Below are 25,707 nucleotides of genomic sequence, written 5' to 3'. Positions count from 1 at the left end.
AAGAAAAATGTTTTCTTTGGTTTTTCAGCGAACTCTTCGAGCAAAAATACTTAGATTACTATGCAATAGTATTGACATAGCCTTTCGTTTTTGAAATATCTTGAATCAGTACTGGTTTACTATAACACTCTGGTCCATGAAATTAATTTCTAAGAAAAGTGAATCGATAGTTTTTCGTGATTTTTCAATAATCATGACACATTTTTACCACATCCGCTCGAGCACGCAAATTACGACTTTTTATGGAGTTTAGTTGATTTCACTTTACCAAAAGGGATAAATTCTTTCAGATTTTCTCAAACTGTTACTGGTCTGTTTATTTTGAGCTCTAAATATGTTCGTCAATTTCTGATCTCTTCTAATGGTCAGTTTTTCTACTATTACTTAGTGCGGGGCTTAAGACACAGGATTTTGGGTAAGTGAGATTGAAAATGTTGCACTGTAATTTAGATGCAGATGAATAGTTTTTATTATTACAATTTGACTCAATATGCGTCTAAACCGAAGTAAACAAAAAAACTTCTGGACCAAAATTTATTCTCAGTACAATGTTCTCTATAGGGAAACACTATGCGAAGAACAGGTGATGATTTATTAAGATGCGTATTCTAAAATGCTTCAAATTATTTTTTCGTTGTCTTGGAACATGACTATTAACTTCATTTCATTTAGGTGGTCAATTGTGAGGTACAGCGACTACACCTGGGTCAATATCTCGGTTACAGAGGACCTTCTATCGGACGAACATCCTTATATAGTCTATGTATACGACTCTGATCAGTTACGACCGGGTGTGAACCCTACAGATTCCTATCTACTCTCACACAATCGACCATACGTATTCATAAACAACTTGGTTGCAAACACTGAAATAACATTGTTAGTTTGTGACACAAGGACTTTTGACTACTCTTCCACCAGGCAACGAGGCTATATAGTCGAGACGGATAAGCTGGACTATTTGAAGTTTCTGTATGGTGACAAGTCGTTCACACTTGCTTCCAGTTCTGCTTTAAGTGAAAGTTTCGATTGGGATGGTGGCAAAATGGATTGGAGGTTTTTCGCATGTGAGCGGGATACGTACTTGACTAAAGACGACAGTAAGTTTTTTTTTGCTACAGCTATACAAATCGATGAGAGACAAACAAAAGACCTAACAAAATTAGCTTGATATTGCGAAATAGTTTTTGGGAAAGGTTGTCAATGTTTACAAAAAAGCAGCTAATTCAATTATCATAACTTGGATAACGTTACATTATACAATCTGTTTAGAAGCCTAATAGTTTAGATTTTTGATTGGAACAATTGCCCTCCAAAACTGCATTCTGAGACAGACATGCACTGGTATAACTTAACGTATGATAGATTTAAACTTCAGTAGTTTTTTATTTTTTTAAATAGTTTTTAAGTAGCGAATTCAACACCCCCAAAATGCTGATGATTATTTTGGTCGAAAGTTGGAAGCCCAAAAAGAGCTTCTATAATAGACTCTCATGAATTGGTTGAGCCAAACATGAAGGCACGGATGGAGACATCATGTTTCTTTTTTAAACTTCTGGCCACAATTGCTGACTAAAGATGTAAAAATGTCAATTTTAGAAGATAAATATTTGATTTACATGTATTCGATTTTAGTTGTAATCAAAGATCTCTCAATTGAGATCCAACACGCACCTACGAAAAATGACCCAATCCTGATTTTGACATGGAAGCCACCCGAATCCCTCCAGAGACCCTCGGACCAAACCAGGATCCGATATGTCGTCGAGATTTTCAGGAATGGACAGTCAATATGGTCCGATACATTCAATCCGAATAGAACTTTCATGGATTTCAAGGTAAAAACGTCAGATGCATAAAAAGTACAGCTTATGAAATGACAAAAAGTTACAGCTCAATTAACGCCCAGTCAAATGAAGCCCCTAATGATGGGTGGATTCAAATCATGCAAGGTCAATGCAAGATGAATCAGAGCTTCCAAGATTCTTGCGAGAAACAAAAGTTGCCTCAAAAATTAAAAAAACCGCACATTTGATAGTGCGCACACAAATCATGCTGTTCTCTTGTCATGTTACGGGACAGGCACGATTTTGACAAGATTTATTCGATTTTATTGTGTTTCTTCGAAAAATATAAACGACCCACTGGGCTTACACTAACATAATTTAACGGTTGAATTTTGACTTTTTCTGTAATTTTTTGAAGAAAAAAAACAAAAACTGCTTAAATCCTATATCGTTGCTTGTTTTGAACGTAAGAAAGCTTCTGCGTGATTGTTTGAAAACGTCGATGTTTTCTGGTAAAAACGTATAAAACACGTTATCGAAAGCATATGCCGGGTATACAACCCAGAGTATTTCAGTACTGAAACAATGTAAATCGAGAAATATGTTTAGAATTGTGCATTCTATGCTCATGACAAAAAATAAATTCATCAGTGTTTTTCAGCGTGAAAAAGCATTATTTATTTCAAACGGATTTTGTTCTGGCCATTATTATCATCATGCAATGATCAACTTTTTAAGTATTATTAGGCAATGATTATCAATTAAACAGCATTCTGTTTTTAATTTCCTTCGACCCCAGTTTGGCATCACTTGCCAGGCATATTCATACCATACTAAATCACACCACAGATATGTTCACATCATACTACATCACACCACAGGCAAGATATTACCAAACTACATCACACCACAGCCAAACTCACGTCATACTATATTACACCACTCCAAATTATATCAATTTAGCTGGTGTACAGCTGCTACTAACATTATTTGCATCCGCTATATGACCAAAGATATCGTGATAACACCTACTAAAGGATCCGAAAGATCGTGAACACACCTGATACGTGACACGGAAGATCGTAAACACACTTAATAAGTGACCCAGGAGATTGTGATTACACTCGCTGGGTGACCCGGGAGATCACAAATACAACTGCTAAGTGAACCATGACGTGATAAAATCTGCAAGTTTATCCAGGAGTTCATGAAAGCACCTGAAGAGTGACTTGGGAGATCGTGAACGAACCTGGTAAATGGTCCCGGAAATGGCGAACACACATTCTAAGTGACCCAAAAGATCTTATATACTCCAGCTAACTGAACCGGGAGATCATAAATACACCTGCTAAGTTAATGGCGCGATCATGAACAAACGTGCTAAGTGACACGGAAGATCTCGAATTTCTGCTCTTTTAACACATATGCAAACTCATCCCCACGCACCATGCACGTATCCGAAACGAAAATCTCACGAACCCAAAATGCAACCAGTTTGAACCCCTTCACCTCATACCAGTGTCCAGTATCCAGAGCGCACTCTATCAAAGTTTTTTTTGATGTAATTATGCTGGTTCGATACTGATTTACTTGTTAATTTGGAAATATGCATGTTCAGTACTGAAAACCTCCGATGGTCAGCCCTGGATACCTTTTAACACTTCGGTAAGGATATGGGCATATATATGTATACACAATGAATTGGAAAGGAGTTTTTTGTAACTACTCAGGGATTATAAAAGAAGAACGGAAAAGCCTTGAAAGTTGATTTTTAGATCAAATTTCTGGCTCACGTACTCATTCTTTTTCCAGCTTTTGTCAGCCATCAAAATACAAGCACATGAAAGGTGATTAAAACCAGAGCTGTTCCATAATGAAGTGAAATTTTGGAATTTTCTTTCCCATTTAACAAAACTTAAATCAGCTACAAAAACACTTATGTATATATACATATATATATGTATATATATATATATATATATATATATATATATATATATATATATATATATACATATATACATTAATTTTATATATATATACATATATTTTATGTATTATATATATATATATATATATATGTATTTATATTTATGTATGTATGTTATATAGAAATACACGGGAAGCAATCAAAAATTATCTGTCTTTATATATATATATATATATATATATATATATATGTATGTATTTATGTAAGCATATATTTTTATATATATATTTATATATATAAATATTTATTCACAAACACACAGACACACACATACACACATACACACACACGCATATATATATATATATATATATATATATATATATATATATATGCGTGTGTGTGTGTGTGTGTGTGTGTGTGTGTGTGTATGCATGTGATATAGGAATCCACAGGAAGTAATCAAAAGTTGTACGCAGTTTTTTCAACAGACTTTTTTTTAATTTAACAGTTTTGAAAAGCAGACGACAATTGAAATAAGCGTTCTTCGGATTTTTTGAGTTGTAAGTTAAGGAAAATATGACTAAAAGAACAAAAATTCTGTAATAGTGTATATTTAATATAAACGACTGAGTGTTAGTATGCGGTGCTGTGTTTAGATTGCATCAGTGGAGGCAACATACAGAGCATTGGTGACTCTAGAGGCCAATGGAATTGATCTCTTCACCGTTAACAGCAAAAGTGTATTCATTGACAAAGGTATTGATCATATTGACTGCATGGTACCATTAAATCTGTTTCTTTGTACCGTGAGCAAAATTTTATTTTCAGTACCCTAGTCGAGACCTGGAACTGATAAAAAGACCTATTAACTCTAGGTCGGGGGTAAATATTGATTTAAGTTACACGGGTGAGGACCCTAGTTAAATTCGAGGCTAATTCTTTCCATAAGTCCAGCCAAATTCTTTTCATATGCAAAAATGAGGCAATTTTAAAAGTTCCGACAACATCTGGGTTCGATCGCGTGACTTTCTCCAATCTTACCCAATGCTTAACCAATTGCGCTACATGTCCTTAACTTTGTAGGAAATTGAAAACAAGTCCTTATATCGGTCGCGAGCGTAATTCTAGGACATGTTTTATTGTCCAGTCAAAATCCAGAACACGCTTATTGTCCATCCAAATTCCAGAACACCTTTATTGTCCAGCCAAATTCCAGGACGTATGTTTTAGTTCCAGCCAAATTCTAGGCGGATTGTTTTAGTTCCAGCCAAAGTCCAGGCAGTCACATTAGGTCCAGACAAACTCTTTTCATATCCAATATATGTCGAGGACAGTCTTGTCATACCTTAATGCTGTTGCGGACGGTCTTTTAATATTTCCCGGTCCTGACTAGGGTAAAATACGCGAACAAACTATAACGCTTCCCGGGTCGAGGTTTGGTCAAAAAACTATGTAAGATTAGCGATGAAATTTTTTTTTTCACCGCAAAGCGCCCGCTTCTTTTGGCGTTGAATGCGGTGAATGTTTGCGGTTTTTAGCGATAATTTTTTTCACCGCATTTCTTACAAAAACCAAACTGCCGTACGAATTTTCTCTTCATTGTAACGGCCAAACTGACAATGTAACGACCAATCTTACAAAAACCAAACTGACACTAAGATATCTTGCAACTGACATCCCATTGAAACAAAACTTGATACATCTTGCCGAGCAATAATGTTACCTTTGTCAAACTAGAGAGGTCTTCACAAAAATCGACATAAACAAGTAGAAAGTTATGCAATAATTGTGCAATTTTACAAGAATACTATATTAATAATAACAATAACTTATTTCCCAACTAGTGTATAAATATGCAACACATTCAAGAGGTCACCAAAAAGGCCTCAGCCTGTCCATAGTATGGTGCCTCTATTAAGCTTGCAGAACAAAGAAGTTATCTTACGCTACTGATCAAGTTACCAGAACTGTCCCGTCAGCACTTCATTTCACTGTATGTAATTGTCTCTTAAGTTAAGTTGGATATTAACTAGAGCAGATTCGTTTACAACTAAAATTTCTCTTACAATGTTTTTGTCTAGAGTAACTTAAAAATTAAACAATTTTCTTGTTTGGGACATGGGAGTTTTTTTGTTGGCACGTCGTCAACCTCAATGTTTTTACGGTTTTTAGTGTTTTCTCATCAGACTGAATGCTGCGGACCTCTTCATTGCTGAAGATTCGTGATCCATAGCCACAGTCAGAACTTGGTTCTGAACTCTTACTCATCAATTTTAACAACTCGTACAGATGCAATTCCATTGGTGTCAGTAATTTATAATTCTCTCTGACCTCGCGGATGCTGTTGAATTTTTTCGGTCCGAATATTATCTTGATTATGTGATTTTGTTACCAGTTAATTTGTTTGAGCTCCGATTTGCCTGCGCAACCATAAATTAGTACACCATACTAAAGAACTGGTTGGACATAGAATTTGTATAACTTAATCAAAGTATCCCTTCTGAATCTATTTTTGTATTGGTAGAAATAATAGATTGTTTGATTAAGCTTGCTCTTGATTTCTTCTATATGCGTTTCAAAGCTTAGTTTTTTTATCAATGTGTACACCAAGGTATTTTGTACTCTCTTTGTCATACAATGTTATTCCTTGTAATTGTAATCGTTTCACCGTCTCTCTTTTTGAAAAACACGTCATGTTTAACTTTGAGAAATTTACTTTCAACTTATTTCTGTCAAACCAATCGCACAACCTGATCGTTTAGCAAGTCATCATTATTAAGTTTAGTAGAAAAGTAAATTGTTGTATCGTCCGCAAAAAGTATGATTTCGCTTGATTGGCAAACTCCCTCGATATCATTTATGTACAGCAGAAAAAGAATGGGTCCTAAAACGGACCCCTGGGGGACACCCTATTTGAAATCTAAAACGGCAGACTTCTTGTCGCCAATCTGGACAAATTGTTTACGATCAGATAGATACGACTTCAAGAGATAAAAAACACAACCGCTCAGTCCAAACCTTTCGCATTTTAATGAAAGCAGATTGTGGTCAACAGTGTCAAACGCTTTTGTCAAATCTAGGAAAACACTGCACGTTTCATCCAAAGAGTCGAGACCTAACCTGATATGTTCAGTAAGTTTTGCAATGGCATCAACTGTTTTCTTTTATTTCTAAATCCAAACTGTCTTTCGCTCAAAGTATAATGTTGAACCAGGAAACAATTTAATCGGGCATAGATCAATTTTTCAAATACTTTTCCTATTACTGGGAGTAGCGATATAGGTCGGTAGTGCTGTGGGTTATCTTTCTCTCCTAATTTGAAAATTGGTATTACTTTTGCCTATTTAAATTTTTTGGGATAGTAGGTTTTTCTACGCATTTGTTGAAATCTGACGCCAATAGTTTACATGTTGCCGGATTAACGGCTTTCAGCAGGCTACTACTTAATTGAAACGTATCACAGGATTTTTTTTTAACTGTTTCACTGTTTCAAAGACTTCATCCGCATTTGCTTCCTGCAAAACCTTTGTTTGTTTTTGTCTTGGAATATTTCTTAAATCAGCTGATTTGTTTTTTGTCATAGCTGATTATTCTCAAATTGTACTAAAAAAATAGTTCATGTCATGGCAGTCTACAGTGCTCTATTGTTCATTACTCTTATCACCATTTAGATTTTTGACTATCTCGAATATTTTCTGTGACCCATTTTTCCCGCCAATCTGTTTTTTATAAAAATTTGTCTTTGCTAACTTGCTGGCTGCTTTTGTTTTACGACAGATAATTTTAAATTTGTTTTTTGATTCGGTTGTATTTTCTCTTAGATATAATCTTAAGAATCTTTTTTTATTTGCGAGGTTACGAATTGTTGCTGTGATCTATTGTTTAGTCGATCGTGGTTTAGTTTGTTGAACGGTTGGTATAACTGATTCCTTAGAAGAAATAATCGTCTGTTGAAGCCACTCAATTGACTGATCAATATCAAGAGACTCTATCATTAAACGCTGTTCTTTAATTTCAAGGAGGACTAGATAACTTATTTTTTTTCCAAATTCTCTCCTCTTTGAGTTTCTTAAATTATGATTTGATAAGTTCCGAGGCCGTGGTCGTGTCTGGCTTTGCAAAATAGTTGCTGAAAAATAGACTGTATAATGATCAGAAAGAGCGCTTTTCTCCACATTGCACACACCTTCAAAATTAGAGAAAAATAGATCAATAGAAGTTTTGCTACATGTGGTTTCTCTGGTAGCCATTCTGTTGTTTTTCAGCTGAAATCCAAAATATGACAACATTTCTATCAGTTTGCTTACTTTTCGGTCCTCTAGGAAGACGTTTATAATAAAGTCACCGCAAATTAAATGTTTTGTAGCTTCCCTTGATTTAAGTTTTGTCATGTGATTGCCTAACAGAGCTAGGAATTCGTCTATAGGGTAATTAGGAGACTTATAAACTCATGTTATTATTAGCACTTCTGGACCACTCTGGAGAATAGTACTGAGAATTTGCACATTTTAACACTTCTTCTAATAATTTTTAGTAGTATAGTATGAGTGGAATAGAAAATCCCGACCCCCCAACTGTGTTATCTCTGTTGCATGTTACCGTGGTAGACATATTCGGGAGTCTATATCCCTCCAAATTGGGTTCATCCGAATATCTGGTTTCCGAGAGGACTAATGCTAGCGGTTCATCTGGTAATTGATTAAGGTATACTTCAAGTTGATCGTAATTCTGTCTCAGGGACCTAATATTCTGTAGGTATATCGAGCGCTCCATTGCTTGTCCTGTCATTTTCTGTGCACTGACGTTCTAATTTGTTTGCTTTTTCAACATTTTTTTTTGCGTTTTTTGTCCGAGTAAACCTGAAGGATAAAATAACCTTAAAAACGCTGTGATTAGAGCAAGGGTTCAATAGTTATGCGTAATTTCCTCAACAGATTTTTAAATGGTTTTCGATGCTCAAACAACAATATTACTAAATTTCTCTCGCGGAAGTCGCAAGAGGAAAAAATAGATTCCCCAAACTGGCTGAAAATGTCGCATGATACTGCACAAAAGATCTACAAGACAAGACATGCATATCATCATCTCCTTTCGCGGAAGTCGCAAAAAGGTTATTAAAGGACATCACTAAAATTCATAGAAGATTGTTGCGGAAGTCGCAACAATCTTCTATAGTTAAAAAATATAAAAAGAATAAAAAATTCCTTCATTTCGAGTACGAGTTATCCTACAATATCCGCCCGTTGCTAACTTCTTCATTCTTTAGCCATATGTACAAATTTGTTAAACTCAAGTGTTGTGTCTCATCGAGTAATATAACCAAGACTTAATTAATTGTCAGAACCTTGGATAGTCAATAACAGAAAGTTTACAGCTTGAAAACAAATTTGAGCAATTCAAAAACCATCAATGAGAGCACTGTGTTGTGTTTTTTCTTCAGGGGACATTGCCGCAAATTCCTTTTCCTGTCAATCAAGCTGTCTTTTTTGAGCCACGACTTGGTTAGCTTTAAGTTTTACAGCGTTAGCACCAGACAAGTTAGGATCGTCACGAATCACTGGGTTTTTAAGATTATTAACATCTAGAGCATTATTAACCCTCACAAAGACATTTTCACCCTTATTGTTCTTACACATCCTTGAAACTTCAGAATTTTTTGTAACTGCAATTAGTTTTCTACTGCGAGCCAGTGTCTCGACAAAGGAATCTAGTGGTGGCAAGGTCTCTTTCATCCAAACTTTTCTATTGTTAATTGAATTAAACATGTGTTTAAGCATCCTTCTGTTTTTGTACACCTCGTCTTTGCCTCGAAAATGAGTAAAGCTAACAATCACCGATGGAGTAATATCTGCAGGCATTTTTTCAGGGCCTGGTAATATGTGAAAAGCAGTTAGACGGCTTTCCGTTATGGTAACATCACAAAGTTTATATAGTTTGTTTAAAAACTCTAGAAATTTTGGTAACAATTTAGCGGTCGGCTTGGCCGCATCAAAGGGAGGGTTGTCTATTATCACTGAATTTTTGCGTGTATACCTCTCCTGCTCCCTTAACCTGGAATCCAGTCTCTCGGTAAAATCGGCCAGGTCTGCAAACCTCTCATCTGTTTGTCTTTCATGGTCCACAAGGCGGTCCAGTACTGCCTGCACTGCCTCCTTTGTTGCCCCGTATGGGATGCTCTGTATGGGTTTCTTGAGGTCAGGGGTATCTTTTCGGTTGGCCTTTTTAATAGAAGAATTTAATGAGATTCAAGTATGAGCTAAGTTAAAACGTAAGAAAAAGCGCAATACAGTTTTGACTTAAGAACGCACAGGCAGGGAATTAAGTTCACTCAAAAGAGCAACTGCTTATTACGGCGTCTGTTTTGTGTGTGTCATCTTTTGGGGGATCAAAGTGAGAGTGTTCGAGCTTTGTTTGTTGGGATATGTTCTTAACATTTAGACCCCTTTTTAATAATGGTTTTTTAATGCAATTTAAACGAGCGATTTATTAACCGATAAGAGAGGAGTATGCATATAAAATGCATAAATTAGGCAACGCTATGACATTTGACCGAAACAGAATATGAAGAAAAAAATTTCCGAGTAAGGGTTCTGTGAAAGCGCATCACAATTACAGTTTGATAAGCGCCTCTGGATTCTGGATTTGATCTCACAGCTCAAGAGAGGCATGGCATGAACAATTGCGCTTAAACTTATTTTCGGCTATCTTTACTGTATGTAGGCCAAGTCATATTGTTGTAAACCAAAGGGGGGGGGGGGTTGCTTATAGGAACAAAAGTTGGATCTCTGGAAAAATCCCACTATTAACCGTAACAATGAAGAAAGTGCGCGTTGTTGTTTTTTAAATTAATAATGCATTCCAGTGCACGAAACAAATGGAACTATTTTGAGGCATCTAGCGATTGCAAGTCCAAGTGAACCGCTGTCCATGGCCATGCCTCTCATGCACTATGGGATGTAATCCTGGAGTCGCAGGCTTGTTATCTCGTCTCGGACCGCCAGGAGCAGCTTATATTGCCACTAAATCGAAAATTTTCATTTTACTTGACTTGTTTTCAAAATTCGATTTGCTTTCTATCGGGTTGCTCGACCGCCACCTAGTTGCATGCTTTGATAATTTTTTTCTTAAAGTTCTTGTTGTTCGACACTCATGCAAAGAGAATACAAGTTTTTATTCGGTGAGATATCAATTCGTATGACAATCAGCGATAAAATGTGAGATCTATAATGACATCCGGGGAATTTTATACGATGACTGTGGCTCGTGATTTGACAATTTAATTGTGTTACAGATTTCGTTTCAGACGAAGTCAGTGCCGGTATTTCGAAACTGTTGATTGCGGTTGCTGGCTTCATCCTGATCAGTCTTCTAATAATCTGCCTACTTCTGCAACTTCTCATCTTCACAACCAGAAGATACAGTAACAACAAGAACAATTACCCACCACCCCATGTGTCTGTCGGGAGAAGTGATTCCATGTCTTTGAACACAATCAACCCTACCCCGCTGAGTGTGGTCGTGGCTAGCACGTCCAATCTTGATGGAGGTGATTTGGGTTGGCCTTTATCGTTTTCGTTTTCATTGATCAATTTCACATGAATTGCATTTGTGCACCCCACCCCTCCCCCCCCCCCCCCCCGCCAGCATACTGGGTGCATTTTATTTGCACCCCCGATTACACATCTCATATTTTTGCTTAATTATTTACTATGCAATGGTACGTGCTCTTTTTAAATGAGGGGGTGCAAAACACATTGGGGGACGGGGCCAAAAGTGTACATGTAGGTGCTAACAGTTGTATGAGTACTCAATCATAAGGTTGCATAAGACAATCAAAAATAAATTCGATCGGCTTCACCCGATTATGTATTTTACAATGTTAATTTATTTTGCCATGATTTATTTTTTTTGAAAACCCAATGAAAATTTTAAAAGTTGAAACGAAAGTGCTCAATTAATTTTTCACGGTTATACCAGATTCATGCAAAACGGTAGGCAAGTGCGATACTCTTGAATTTTGGTGTCTTTTAAAAATGAGTTCCCTGGAGTAAAAGAATTATAACTTTCCATTTAAATATTTTTATCTATTGATACCGATGCGGGATGAGAGTCTTGCATTGCACCATTTGCTAACATTTCTTGAGTATCATCTAAGTAATAAATGTCTTTCTTTATTCTTTCTCCTTTCTTTCTTTTTTTTCTTTTTTTTCTCTATTCCTTCCTTCCTTTCTTGCTTTCTTTCGTTCTTCGCATTTGATTAATATACTGACAGAAAATTAATCTAGCACACCCTAGTTTTACGAAGTAAAAATTCAATTTTAACGCAATATTATTATATCTTATAGTCAAATTTAGGAAAAATTTCTGATACCATTTATCCCCTTGACTAGTGTTCTTGCCTGAATATAACGGTAACTTACCTAGTATCCATTCTAAATTTGGCAAACTTCATCCAAGTTTCCTTGATAAAAGAAAATTGTCTGAAAATGTGATATCTTTTCGCATTTGGTCGACTCTGATTGAGTTTGCATTAGCGTTAAACATTAGAGAACAGAAATGAATTAGATGCAATTTTGTGACAACTTTCTTTTTCTGGTGAGACTCGGATGAAATTCGTCAACTTTACACTGGGGTAAGTTACCGTTATGTATCATCTCAACTTCACTATTAGCCAAGACCACTGGCCAAGGGGATCAATGGTGCCAGAAAGTCTTAATGTCAGATGGAGTAACATTGAGTGAAATATTCAGTTTTTAGATCGTAAAACTAGGGATTGCTATCTTACTTTTGACATTCAGTATTGTTTTTGGCATCATTTCTGTAGAGTTTTTCTACGAGACAGACTTTATACTGATTTTTCTTTCATCTAGAAGAAGAAGCAAGCGAAAAATTCACAATACGCGCCACATCTATCGAATTGAATTTCATTAAGTCTAGAACAAGATCAGAATAGTACTCTTGAATTTTTCATGGAATCCCTCGTAGATGCCATTGCTATCTTACTTTTGACATTCAGTATAGTTTTGGCATCATTTCTGTGGAGTTTCTCTACGAGACAGACTTTATACTGATTTTTCATTCATCTAGAAGAAGAAGCAAGCAAAAAATTCACAATACGCGCCATGTCTATCGAATTGAATTTCATTAAGTCTAGAACAAGATCAGAATAGTACTCTTGAATTTTTCATGAAATCCCTCGTAGAGGCCATTGCTATCTTACTTTTGACATTCAGTATAGTTTTGGAATCATTTCTGTGGAGTTTTTCTACGAGACAGACTTTATACTGATTTTCATTCATCTAGAAGAAGAAGCAAGCAAAAAATTCACAATACGCGCCATGTCTACCGAATTGAATTTCATTAAGTCTAGAACGAGATCAGAATAGTACTCTTGAATTTTTCATGAAATCCCTCGTAGATGCCATTGCTATCTTACTTTTGACATTCAGTATAGTTTTGGAATCATTTCTTTGGAGTTTTTCTATGAGACAGACTTTATACTGATTTTTCATTCATCTAGAAGAAGAAGCAAGCAAAAAATTCACAATACGCGCCATGTCTATCGAATTGAATTTCATTAAGTCTAGAACAAGATCAGAATAGTACTTTTGAATTTTTCATGGAATCCCTCGCAGATGCCATGCTCAAAACTCTGGGTTTGATAATAAACAAAAAAACATAGCAGGACAAGTCCTGACGTTCAATTCAAAGAATTTTCATTGACTAAACAGAAAACTAGGCCTAGAACGGACTATGAATGGATTGGGAAAACCATTTAGAAAAAAATCCAATCCAAAAAATCGAAATAACAGTAAAAATTAAAGTGAAATTGCCGCATGTGAACAAAAAAACAATAGCGAGAAGGCGAATTTTTGTTCAAACACCGTTTTCTCACTCTACTTTAAATTTAGAGCGAAAAAATTTCACACCGCAAAACCACTCGCTTTTTCGCTCCACTTCCTGTTTCGGCGTGACCAAAATCACTACTCCAATTTGACTTCAAAAATCATGAAAATGTGTGAACAGATCTTAAAAAAAGACAGCGCCCCAATACAAAATTTAAATTCTTTGAATTGTAAAAAACAATTACATTGATTCACTTCTGAAGTGTTGGAATTCAGACAAGGTACTGTTTACCACCATTCATCATAACGCATACCGCTTTAAAACATTATTCAGCTATATAACAATCAGAATTTACAACTGGGAGTCATGAACGACAATTCAATTCTCACCAATGTGATCACAAGTATAATTTTCTGAAGATAGTGTTTAATCATCGGCGTGTTTAGTATCGGCACGTTTAGCAACCGCGCCAAATGAAAGCAAAGCAAATTGTTTGACAAACAGGATCCAGTCCGTTCCTCAATCAAGCCCAAGCTTTGGAGATATATAAATGTGTCGCGCCCAGGCACACGCTATATGTTTTTAATATAAAAAGTTTAAATAACAACTTATAAGTGTGGGTCATAAAAAACACTGGGGCAGCAAAACAGAATAGATCCGAACAACACAATATCACGCATCACTTCATGTTCGGACGTTAATTTTTACCCGCTCAGGCAGATGTTTCTCGAAGCATGACCAAAAGATTTAGACTTTCATGAGTATATATTATACTTTCTTAAACGTTTCAACGACCGCAAAATGTTAGAAAGTTTTCATGCTTCACTTTCAATCTTTTGACACTTCACTCTGATTATTTAAATGAAACACAGGTATTTGGAAAAGTTTTGAGTCTTTCTCATTGTAGTGGCTATAAAAATATATAACCCTCCACCCCCATAACCGTGATAACCACATACCATAATGAAGCTTGTTATCTCGTGGGGGGCAAAAACTTGCGAGAACCTTGCAAGCAGATTCAAAACCTCTAAGATGGTAAAAATACAAGTCAGGGCTCTATCATTTTAAAAAAATTATTTGGAACGATATATTGATGTTTATTTAACTGGTTTAAACATTCAATTCTAAGATGCCACATTGGGAGACTGATCCGGAATAAATATCAATATTTTGGAAATATTGTCGCTTTTAGGACAAACTGTTGCAGTCCGATTTATGGAGCCCGAAGCTGAACTTTTGCCTTTCTATAAGAAGCAAAACAAAACCTGGCGGGATCTCCTGGGAGCCCTGGAGGTTCGATCGATTCCAGTCCAGACTCTCGACACGATGAAACTCTTTGATATCCACAAAGAACTCGCCAGAGGTAATTGAAACATTGCACCACAGGTAGAAAATATACTATCGCTCAAGTATTTACAATGACGAAACAAAACAGTTTATTATTATTTGTGATAAATTGGATTGATTTGGCGACAAAGAGTTAATACAAAACTACGATATGACAATTAATAATTGCCTAACAAATCTTCCAAAGAAATTTTGTTTGAAGCTGTCTTTGGTCAAAAATTTAGCACCAACCTGTTATTACAATAACAATTACGTTTTCAATTAAATGAAGAAGCAGCAAAATATAGCACATTTCTGTGCTTTTTTTCTGTCGCCAAGTGTATCTTGACCTGACTGCCTATTTTTCCCTTTGACGATATTTGTTATATATTTTTTAAATGTACGACATTCTTTGCAGTCTTAAAATATATTTTCTTGATTATTGTAATTCTTCGATATTGCTGGTAGATCGAATGGATTTTTTCTCTCTGGTCTTAAAAAGAGTTCATTTAAGCCAATCGTATGAAAAATAAACTCACAAACAGTAACCATTTGTTTGCATGAAATGTATGCAATTTTTTTCACCTGGTATGCTTTAAAATCCAAACTTCATTTTATTGTTCCGACCCCCACCTTAGTGGGGATGGAGGAACTATTTACTCAAATGGTTTTTTTTGTTCAGTCAATTTTGGCCGATCGATATATTAATTGTAGAGAGTTGTGAGTGGTATCAATAGAAATCACGCACATCCTAGAATATGGAATTAAACAGATCTTTTCAAATTTGGTTTCATAAAGGGAGTTATCGAGTTTTAAATTTTGAATATTCGACAGATTTTTTCACATTTTATTGTTTAATATAATTAAAAACATGTTGAAATTTGAATTGAAGTTTTATTAATTTCGTTAAAGATCGAAGAGCGTTGCTGAACTGTTTGATTGAAGTTTTTTTTGGTTAAAAAGTTTGATAAAATTTCCACAATTCGAACTTTTTTCAACAAAAATGGCACAAAATAGGCTTTTTTGGTCATTTTGTTAAAGTTTGCCAGAAGTAGAGATAAATAAAAAAAACTGACACAGACTCTTCAATCTCCAGAAGAGCGCTAGTTAAAATAGGTGCCCTATAAAATTGTTCTAGAGTTAAAAATTTGCCTTTTTGTCGCAAATTTAATTCAATAATTATACAAAAAGCAGCATTGCTTTTTAATTTTGAGATAATCAATTTGCCTAGTGAACTACTTCACAAACATTTGCAAAAATTGGGTGATTTTTGGCGTCGCGCTGCAAAATCAGGGATGGGTTTGATCTCATCATGGATTCTTACAAACGGAAACTTTTAAAATTTAGTTTTGGGCGCATCTTTTTTTTCAGAATAATTTGCTTCATTGCTTTGAGGCCAAATGTACATATAATTGAGGCCAAATGAGGCCAATTGTACATATAATTTGTTTTCAGAAAAAACTTAATTGTTTGTATAGTCTTGACGATGGGTTTTATAAAACTTGAATCGAGTTCTTTTGTTTTGCTTTCATTTGTTTCTCTTTTTGCAGTCCGATTGGTAATTATCACTGAACAAAGATCTAAACGGCTTCATCAAGAGGTGTGAGTGAACCCTTACAATGAATTTGGTGGTTATATAATGTCTCTTAATACCTTGAATGTATCTGCTTTCGTACTACGAGTTTTTGATTATTGCGATTTTGCGATTTTTTCGATTTTTGGACCTAATTTCCCATTTTTGCTGTCCTTTATTGTTTTTTTTTTCGTTAATAGTCACATTGCTACGTAAATTTGCCATGTATTTGTGTTATTTTTTGTTGTCGTATGTCGAATGGCCTGCTTTAGATAAATAAAAGAACTCAAAGATTAAAATTTTTATATACCTAATGGTTTTAATGATTTTTAAACCAATTTTTTGTTCAAAAACTATAAGTATTCTTCAGTTTTTCCATTTTTGTTCTGATTTTTGTAACCTATTCAATTTCACATTTTCTTATTGTATTTTGCAATCTCTTCTCTTTTTTTGTAATTTAGGATCATTTTTGAGAGATCTTCCTAGTTATCTATTGAACCAATTTTTTATTGTCTTGTTCGTTAAACGTTTTGTCTGGTGTCTTTAGGGCTGAAGCAGTTTGTTTCAGAATTTTGTGAGTGTTAGATACTTTTCAATGTTTGTGTATATTTTGTTGTCTTTTTGAGACAATTCTTTCACTGGAAGACTTTGCGATGTTCGATAAAAACGCTTATGAAAATTAAATTTCTCAATGCAAATATCTCATATCTTTCATGGCTTCCACACAGTGGTTTCGTAATGTTGTTTGTGATTTTTTTAGATCTGCTTGAATTTATTGTTACTATATAGTCTTATGACTAAGTCTTAATAATAGGAGATGCAATAAGATTGCTACACCGTCGCAAAATAAACTGTCTAATCTTTTTGTTTACAGCTGATGTATGTTATGAATTTTGAAAGTATTTGTTTTAAAAAAATATTGGATTTTTGAGCGTCGCCAATCTTTTTTTTTTTAAATTTGTAGCTCAGTTTCTCTGTGGACAAGTCACAATCATTGTCTAATGAACTACAATTTGCTCTTCCTAACTGTTTTATTTTCCTGAAATGGTCTTTGTTCTTGGTACTAGGAGTTTTTAAAAAAACATTCTGTTTTCTTTTCAGATTATCACAAAAATGGTCGGTTTAGTTGCCATTTGAAAAAAACAGCAATCAAGAAAGTTTACTGTTCTCAGTGAACAACTTAATGCTTAATTGTATGGGGCACCGTTTTCGTGCAGATTATGATTTTGTTTGTTTTAGCCTGTATTTGCCGTTCTTTTTGTAGTCGAATGAAAAATCCTAGATATTGAATGGTCCCAATCGCATTGTATAGAGAATTTTTATATTCAGTTTGACAATAATTTTTTTTCAAAAAAAATTGCGACGTTATTTAGACTTTGCCCTTTTGTTCTTTTCTTGTCGACTTAATATGAGCTTGCGTTGAAGAAAAGTACCACAAGTAATTCTATTGAAGTACAGTTTTAATTTTGTTTAGTATAGGTTTTATCTGATGCCAATTTGATTTGGCGTTTAGTTGTTTCAAAAAGTGGACAACAAGTTTTGGTTGTGATTATTATTTGTAAGTATTTGATTTTTATCGCACTGTTTTCTGGTGGTCACATCAGCACTCTATGGTATAATTTTTAATTAATTCAATAAATTGGTGGACGATATAGTAATTTTTTATAATTTTTTATCTTTTCCTCTTTTGGTGGACAATTAAGTAAAAAAAGTAGATGGTCTGGGTCGAAACTTTATCTGCGAACGCACATTGCCGAGCATCGTTGTAGTAGTTATATATATAAATATATATATATATATATATATATATATATATATATATATATAAATATATATATATATATATATATATATATATATATCAAAAGAAGTTATTTTAATCTATACAACAAATACAGAAATCTTCGAAATGGTCGTGCTATTGTTGCCGAGAGCCGCATATGGTCCCTGTGTGCTAAAAATGAACGTTGAAATTTTTTTTCAGAACAGAGTCATTTGAGATCGGTATGTGCGAGAAAAATTTCAAGCACGTTGAAGAGTACCCTTGCAACAAATTACATGAGTTAATTCAACATCTCGCTATAAACTATTACAGTTTTAGAATATATTTTGAGCTGCTATTTAAAAACCTAAATCTGCAGGTTAAAAGCAGCTGTTCATGTCATGTTCCTATATTTTCAAAGCAACTAATTTTTCTGAAAACTTGTCTGAGACTCAAATTCTACAAAATTGGTTCCATGCACAATCTATATTGTAGAACTCCTACCAGTGGGCCGTTCTTCACTGTGTTCACTTTTGATTAATATATTTTTGTTCACTTTTGATTAAATAAATTACTGCGTTTAAAAGTTCTCTAAACATATTTTTTTTACTAGAATTTAGTTTCTAGCACAACCGATAGCAAGCGATGACAACACAGTGCTATCCATTGCACTTTTTCTAAGACTAATCCAAATCATTTATGTCACACTATGATTACAGAGAACAAAGATTGTTGCTCAGTTTTTCATCAAAAATGCTTTTTTGTTTAGAATTTATTTGTTGAAATGTATCAACTGTAATCTTATAAGAGTACTAAATTACTGCTGAGTTTATTATGGTTTTTGTGCAATTTTACAGATTTTTAGGAGTCAAATTTGACTTTTCTTTGACAACTGAAATACCATCAAACAAACTACGTCTGAGATTAATTATTACGGATCAAATATGATTAAGCATGATTGGTAAAAATTTTGGATGAATAAGCATGATTAAAATGGTGTTTATCTCGAGAGGCTATGCAAAAGACATCAGTGCATTTCTGTCTGACACATTAACTTGGTGATAAAAACAAATATTTTTGCTCGCTACATGACCGCATCCGTACATTTGTTGCATATATCTTTGTTCCGACCCCCACTTTAGTGGGGAGGGAGGAACTATATACTCAAATGGGTTTTTTTTGTTCAGACAATTTTGGCCGATCGATATATTCATCGTAGAGAGTTGTGAGTGGTATCATTAAAAAGCACGCATATCCTAGAATATGGAATTAAAAACATTATTCGAATTTTGTTTACTACTGGGAGTTATCGAGGTTGAAAATTTTGTGAAAATTCGACAGTTTTGTTCATATTTTCAGTAATTTTTGCTAAAATTTAACCGAAATAAGCTAAAATAATTTAAAATATTTTTTTTATTTAACGGTAGAGTGCTATTGTTGCCGCATGACGGTAGCAATAGAGGAGCGTTGCTGAATTGTTTGATTGCACTTTCTTTGGCTAAAAATCTGGATAAATTTTTCAATGTTAAGAATTTTTTCTTCAAAAGTCGGTCCAATTTCATGCTTTTTCGGTCCACTTTGATTAAGTTTGCCAAAAGTGGAGACCCGTGGAGACCTGAAAACTTCTGACAAATTCTCTTGAATTTCCGAAAGAGAGCTAATTGAAACATGGCGCCCTATATATTTCTTTTGGATTAAAATTTTCCGTTTTTTACAAATTCAAGTTGATAATTATACAAAATGCATCATTTCTTTTTTTAATATTCGAAGTTGTCCACTCAACAGTTGGTATAATTCGCAAGCAATTGCAGCACTTGAGCTGCTTGTTGGACACGCAGCAAAATCAGGGATAGGTTTGATATTGTCATGGATTCTTAAAATCAGAAATTTTTTAAATTTTTTTTGGTGCTGCTTTTTTCAAAAAATTTTGCTTGTTTTTTATGTTAATTACTGATATTTTTTTTATTCACAGCACCCTTAATGGCAGCTCGCATTTAAGTAAAGTTGAGGCCAAATATTGACATAGTTTGTATTCAGAGAACACAATCGTTTTTACGGCTTTAAAGACGAAATTTAGTGAACTTTAACTGAAATCTTGTGTTTTGCCTTCAATTTTTATCATGTTTGCTATCTGATTTCTAAGTCTAACCATTCATTGACCTAAATGGCTTCTTCATGAAGTGTAAGTGAATCTCTTACGTGCATTCGGTTGTTACCTAATGTCTCTCATGTCACTGAATGTTTTTGTTTTAAGGAAATTTCATTGTTTTTTGAACTTGTCAATTTTTTTTAAAATTTTCTATCAACTTTTAGATTGATCTCAGAAAATACAATCGACCTTTCTTTTTTATAAAAAAAATACACTCTTAAATCTTTCTAATTTGTGGTGGATTTTGTCAATTTTGACAATTTTGCCTTTTTTTGTTTCCTTGGTAAATTTTCAGTTTACTTAACACTCGTACTGGAAAATATGTCACAAAAAATGTAACTAAACGTATGTATTGTATTTCATATGATTTTAAGCGAGGCTTCATCATTCTCTTGCAGATTTTGGTAATTTTTTTTTATTTTGTCTGGGTTTTGTTGTTAGTTTTTGTTGTCGTATGCCCAATATTGGGTTATTAAAGGTCTTAGTGGACAACAATGGATACATGCATGAATTTAAAAACTGATATTGGTATATAGCTAAAAGTTTTTTTGACTTTGAAATTAAATGTTTTTAAAAAAAAGTTTTCTTCAAATTATCCCTTTTTTTCGTTTGCGTTTTGATTCGCATTTTACAATGCGGTGTCATTTTCGCAATTAGTGAGAGATTGAGAGATCTTTTGATGTTCTATTGAACTGAACAAAATTGCTGTCGATTAAACGCTTTGACTGATGTCTTCAGAGCTTAGACAATTTGTTTCAAAAGAGTTTTGTGAAATTTAGATACTTTTCGATTTTTGTGGTTCTTTTTGCTCTCATTTTGAAATATTCGTTTTGCAAAAAGACTTTATGACGCTCAAAAAAACGCATTTGTAGAGTTATTAATCTCGCGCCAATGAAGATTTAATTCTCTCGCCATTATATTTTTTAAATTTAATGGCTTCAACACTGTGGTTTCTTAAAGTTGTTTGTAAAGCTTTTTTTGATCGGCTTGTTTTTAATATTATTTTAAGATTTTATTACTTAGTGGCACTAATAAGAGGCGCAATTAGTTTCGAAGAAGCTGCTGGATAAACTGTCTACTCATTTAGTCGAAATTTTACGTCAGCTGTGAATTTTGAAAACTTTCGTTTTTTTTAAAAAGAGAGAATGGATTTCTGAGATTTGCCAGTCTAATGTTAGTTTTAGCTTAGCATCTCTATAGACAATTCACATGACTCAGCCATTGAACTAATATTTGCTTTTTAACGATTTTTTCTTCGAATGGTCTTTGTTGTTGGTTCAACCAGTTTTCAAAAAAAATTTTCTGATTTTTACATACTTGCTCATTTTTGTAGAGTTTTGTTTTCCTTTTACAGTATCATAATAGTGAGTGGTTTTCTGTTCGATTTTAAAAAAGCTAAATTAAATTTTTTAGGTGTTTTTAGTGTAGAGAATATTGTTTAATTGGCTAGGACATCGTTTTCGTGCAAATATTTTGTACAAATTTCCTGCCTGTACTTGTCGTTCTTTTTTGTAATCGTATTACATATCCTGGATAGTGAAAGGTCTCAGTTGCTCTCATTGGAGCTATAAAATAATCCTCTCAATGATTCATTTGATGCATAATGTTTCTGATCAGTTTGTCATTAATTCTTTTCAACAAAAAAGCAACGTTTAGTTAAACTTTGCCTTTTTACTCATTTTTTGTTCACTTGTCACCAAGTCTTATTGAGGAATTGTCCCATAGTTTATCTAATGACGTACAACCTAATCTTCTTTAGTATATGTGTTATCTGATGCCATTTTGATTTGGTTATTAATGGTTTTCAAAAATGGACAACGAACGAGTTTTGGTCGTAATTAATATTTGCAATTATTTGTTTTTATTCGCAGTATTTTCTGGTAGTCATATGATGGTAATCACGGGTCTCATACGCCCTCTTATGTAGATTATTCTATTCATTTTTTTTTAGTTTGTTGAAGGATATGTTGACATACTAATTTTTTTTATCTCTTTTAAGTGAAAAATGGGCGGGGTCGCTCATAAAAATGCAGATGAGCGGGGTTGGAACTTTATGTGCAAACGCACATTACCGAGCCTCCTTGTCTAAATTACTGTTTTGTAGGTCAAATTGGAGTGTGTAAAGTGAGGTCAAAAGACAGCAATGAGCTTCAGTATGACTTCAAGTTCTGTCCCCATGCAGATGGAGAGAGCATTACTCAGATGAGTCTGGTGATAGAGGCGGCCATCTTGGCACAGCTCAAACACATTCACGTTGTACTCATGCACGGCATTGTTGAGTATAGTTAGTACTTTTCAATATCACTAGACAAGACATTGAAAAAGTTGAACAGATGATGTAGACAGAATAAATATGTATGAATGGCGATGAGAAATTTCCGTTTATTTAGGGCTTCGAATCAACATCTATTCTGTTCCCCCCACTAGCTTAGTGAGCATAAATCTTTTATGACCTCCAAGCGCACATGCTATTTTCTTACATAGCAATGTCCTACATAACAACATATAATTTGTAACTGGGGGTCATAAAAACACTGGGGGGGGGGGGGGGGGACGGGGTGGCAAAACAGAATAGATCTAAAATATTTTCAATAATTAAAATCAGTTTTCAGTCGTTTCCGATGCTTTGTTTCACTGATTTCCCCTTTTCCGTAAAACTTTTACATCGGACACTGAAAAGATTTTGGGTAAAAAGATGGAAACTAAATATGCAGAACATGTAGAGCAAAAACAGAGATCGCTGAAATTGAGATGTTAGCGGTCGATGATGTTTCACAAGGGAAATAATCAAGAAATGTAAACATATTAAATTCAAAAAATAACTTCATGGCCTTCGTATGGAGTGATAATGGCATTTTTCAATTTGCATATATCATTTTATTTAAACAATCAGTGGAATTGCATTTTTTATGGCTTCAATTGACCTGCAAATAATTGCTTTAATTTTTAAATAAAAGTATCTTCACAGATTAGGTTGCAAAATGTGACACTTACTAAGAAATAAATTTTTGGCATTATTGCTTTAAATTTCAAAAATGTTACAGATTTTTTCTTTTAGGTACAATTAACAAAAGCACCAATCTTGCCCTCCTGTTGGAAGACTGTGGCAGTATTACACTGCGAGAATATTGCATCAATAAATTTTCACCCATCTCTGCTAGCAATTACGCATTAGACTGCTTGGAAAACACAGGGGGCGATATATCCCCAACTTCTCTAAGAGAGGAACCCAACCAGTTGGACGTTATTGAGGTGTTGCAGCACCTGAGAGGAATCGTGTCAGCACTAGAACACTTTGCACAGTTGCAGTATGTCCATAAGGTTAGTCATGTTTTCCTTCGATAGTCCGACCCAATGAAACAAGCGAATGTTCAAAAATCACCAGAAAATGCAATAGGTCAAGGTGGTCATTTGAAAGCTATGTCATTTTAAGTTTCATTTTATTTTCGTTTTGTCTTTTTATCAATTTTCTGAACATTTACATTTGAACTCTGCCCTGTGATATTTGAAAGGTTCGCTCATTTTTACTTTATGTGACACGATATAGATTAATTTATAAAACTTACCCGGTCAAGGATATTTCGCAAAAATGTGTAATATCAACGGTAAAAAGCATTGAATTTTTTTTTATAAAAATCAACGCAATCTCTTATATATTTTTTTCGGGGAATGCGAAAAATGTTAAAATTATGCGTGATCAACACTGAAGCTTAGCGTTAATCATGTATAATTTCAACACATTTACCAATTTAACGCAAAATTCTGATAGAAAAAGGGGCGTATCTTACTGTTCAACGATTATTTCCGTTGACTTGCTCAGACAACTGTCTCTGAGTCTGGACTTATTTCTGATTTGTCGCTTTTTCTACCACTGTGACACAACGCCCTAGTATTTGTCATCACTTTATTCTTTAGAAATTGAACGTCAAAACACGTATCTAACATGGTGGTGAATACATTTTATCTGTTCCATGCATTGCGTTGACTTTTGTAAAACACGTGGCGGATCCCTTGTTAAGAATACCATTGACCTAAAAAATGCACATTATAACTTTTGATCATGTATCATCAACACTAAAAAAACTTATAATTATGCGAGATCAACGTAAAAGTGAACTATGTGGGATGAACTCATGAAGAAAATTTATCTAAGATGCCTAAATTATCTGAAATAAGTGCTAAAAAGTAAACTTTGAAATCATTTCAGATCAGCGCTAATTTATACGCCAAAATTTGTCTGATCAGCGCTAAGTTAAATGCAAAGTTCGGCAAAATAAACGTTAAAACAAGCGTTGACAGTATGTCAGATTATGCTAAAATAACGGCCAAATTATGTAGAGGTGAGCTGAAAATTGAGAGGTGAATTTGTATATAGTCAGTCCCATAAAGTTGCAACGCTATCGTACGTTTCAAAGGTCAAAGTTCAAATTTAAAACATACAGATATCTAGCAAAACACTGCCCATTTGCATACCCCGAGCCTTTCGAACGTCCGCTTGCGTTGCAACTTTATGGGACTTACTATAGATCAACGCTAATATTGACGATGTTTTGTTTTGAACGTTATTAGCGCTGATCTTCAATAAACTCAACGCATTCACCGCCACTCTTGCATTGTTTTGCGTTTTTAAGCTTTCAAACCTCGACTCCTGTAACTTTGAAGTGTTAACTCTTTTAAATGTAATAAAAATCTTAGAAGAGCAAATGGAAGTCAACATGATGACAACAAAAATGCTTGAAAAATGAAAAACTTTTGGATGTTTTGTAGTTTTTTCTGACTCATTGATACTTTTGACATTGTAAAAAATAGAATAGCTCTGTAGCAATTACAGGCTTGTCATAGCTATGCTAACAAAGCTAAAATTAAACTGAGATTATTCTGATATTATAATAAAATACTTTTTAAGGATTCACATAATGCAAGAGATTATTTAGCAAAATTTTAAATACAATTTACCAATTAGTAGTTTAAATGCAGCCGATAGGACATATTTGAGCCCTATGGATCATTCTCATAAATAGAACAAAACACCTTCATTTCAATTTTCCTCAACGAACTGGAGCTTTTTAACTAAAAGAAGCATTCCACCGTTTAGGAACCAGAGACTCATAAAGTCACTCTAGTAACTTGCAAGATTTTGAATTCACCTGTAAGACAATGCTCATTTTTTTGCGAAACGATAGAACTATAAGTGAATGACAATTTATTTTCAGTTCTAGGCAGCTCTAGCAGTTGGTGACGAGACATATTTTAATGAATACTTTTGTGAATGGTATAAAAATCAAATTGATGAAACAATTACCACTAGTATTTCAAACGATTTGTTATTCT

General features: G+C 34.2%; 1 protein-coding gene across 1 annotated transcript; it reads left to right on the top strand.

Moving 5' to 3' along the window:
* Window positions 1-672: 672 nt before the first annotated feature.
* LOC142356546 (uncharacterized) lies at window positions 673-23,697 on the top strand (the record flags this gene model as incomplete). Its single annotated transcript, XM_075408433.1, has 7 exons — window positions 673-1,100; window positions 1,636-1,838; window positions 4,377-4,476; window positions 11,024-11,275; window positions 14,759-14,929; window positions 22,481-22,660; window positions 23,435-23,697. Coding segments are annotated over 7 exons (1,597 nt in total), but the record flags the coding sequence as incomplete, so codon positions are not given.
* Window positions 23,698-25,707: the final 2,010 nt, after the last annotated feature.

The sequence above is a fragment of the Convolutriloba macropyga genome, unplaced genomic scaffold (assembly GCF_964194025.1).
Source record: "Convolutriloba macropyga unplaced genomic scaffold, txConMacr16.3 SCAFFOLD_2924, whole genome shotgun sequence".
In the NCBI taxonomy this organism is placed as follows: Eukaryota; Metazoa; Xenacoelomorpha; order Acoela; family Convolutidae; genus Convolutriloba; species Convolutriloba macropyga.
This window is presented reverse-complemented; position numbering and strand designations above follow the sequence as displayed.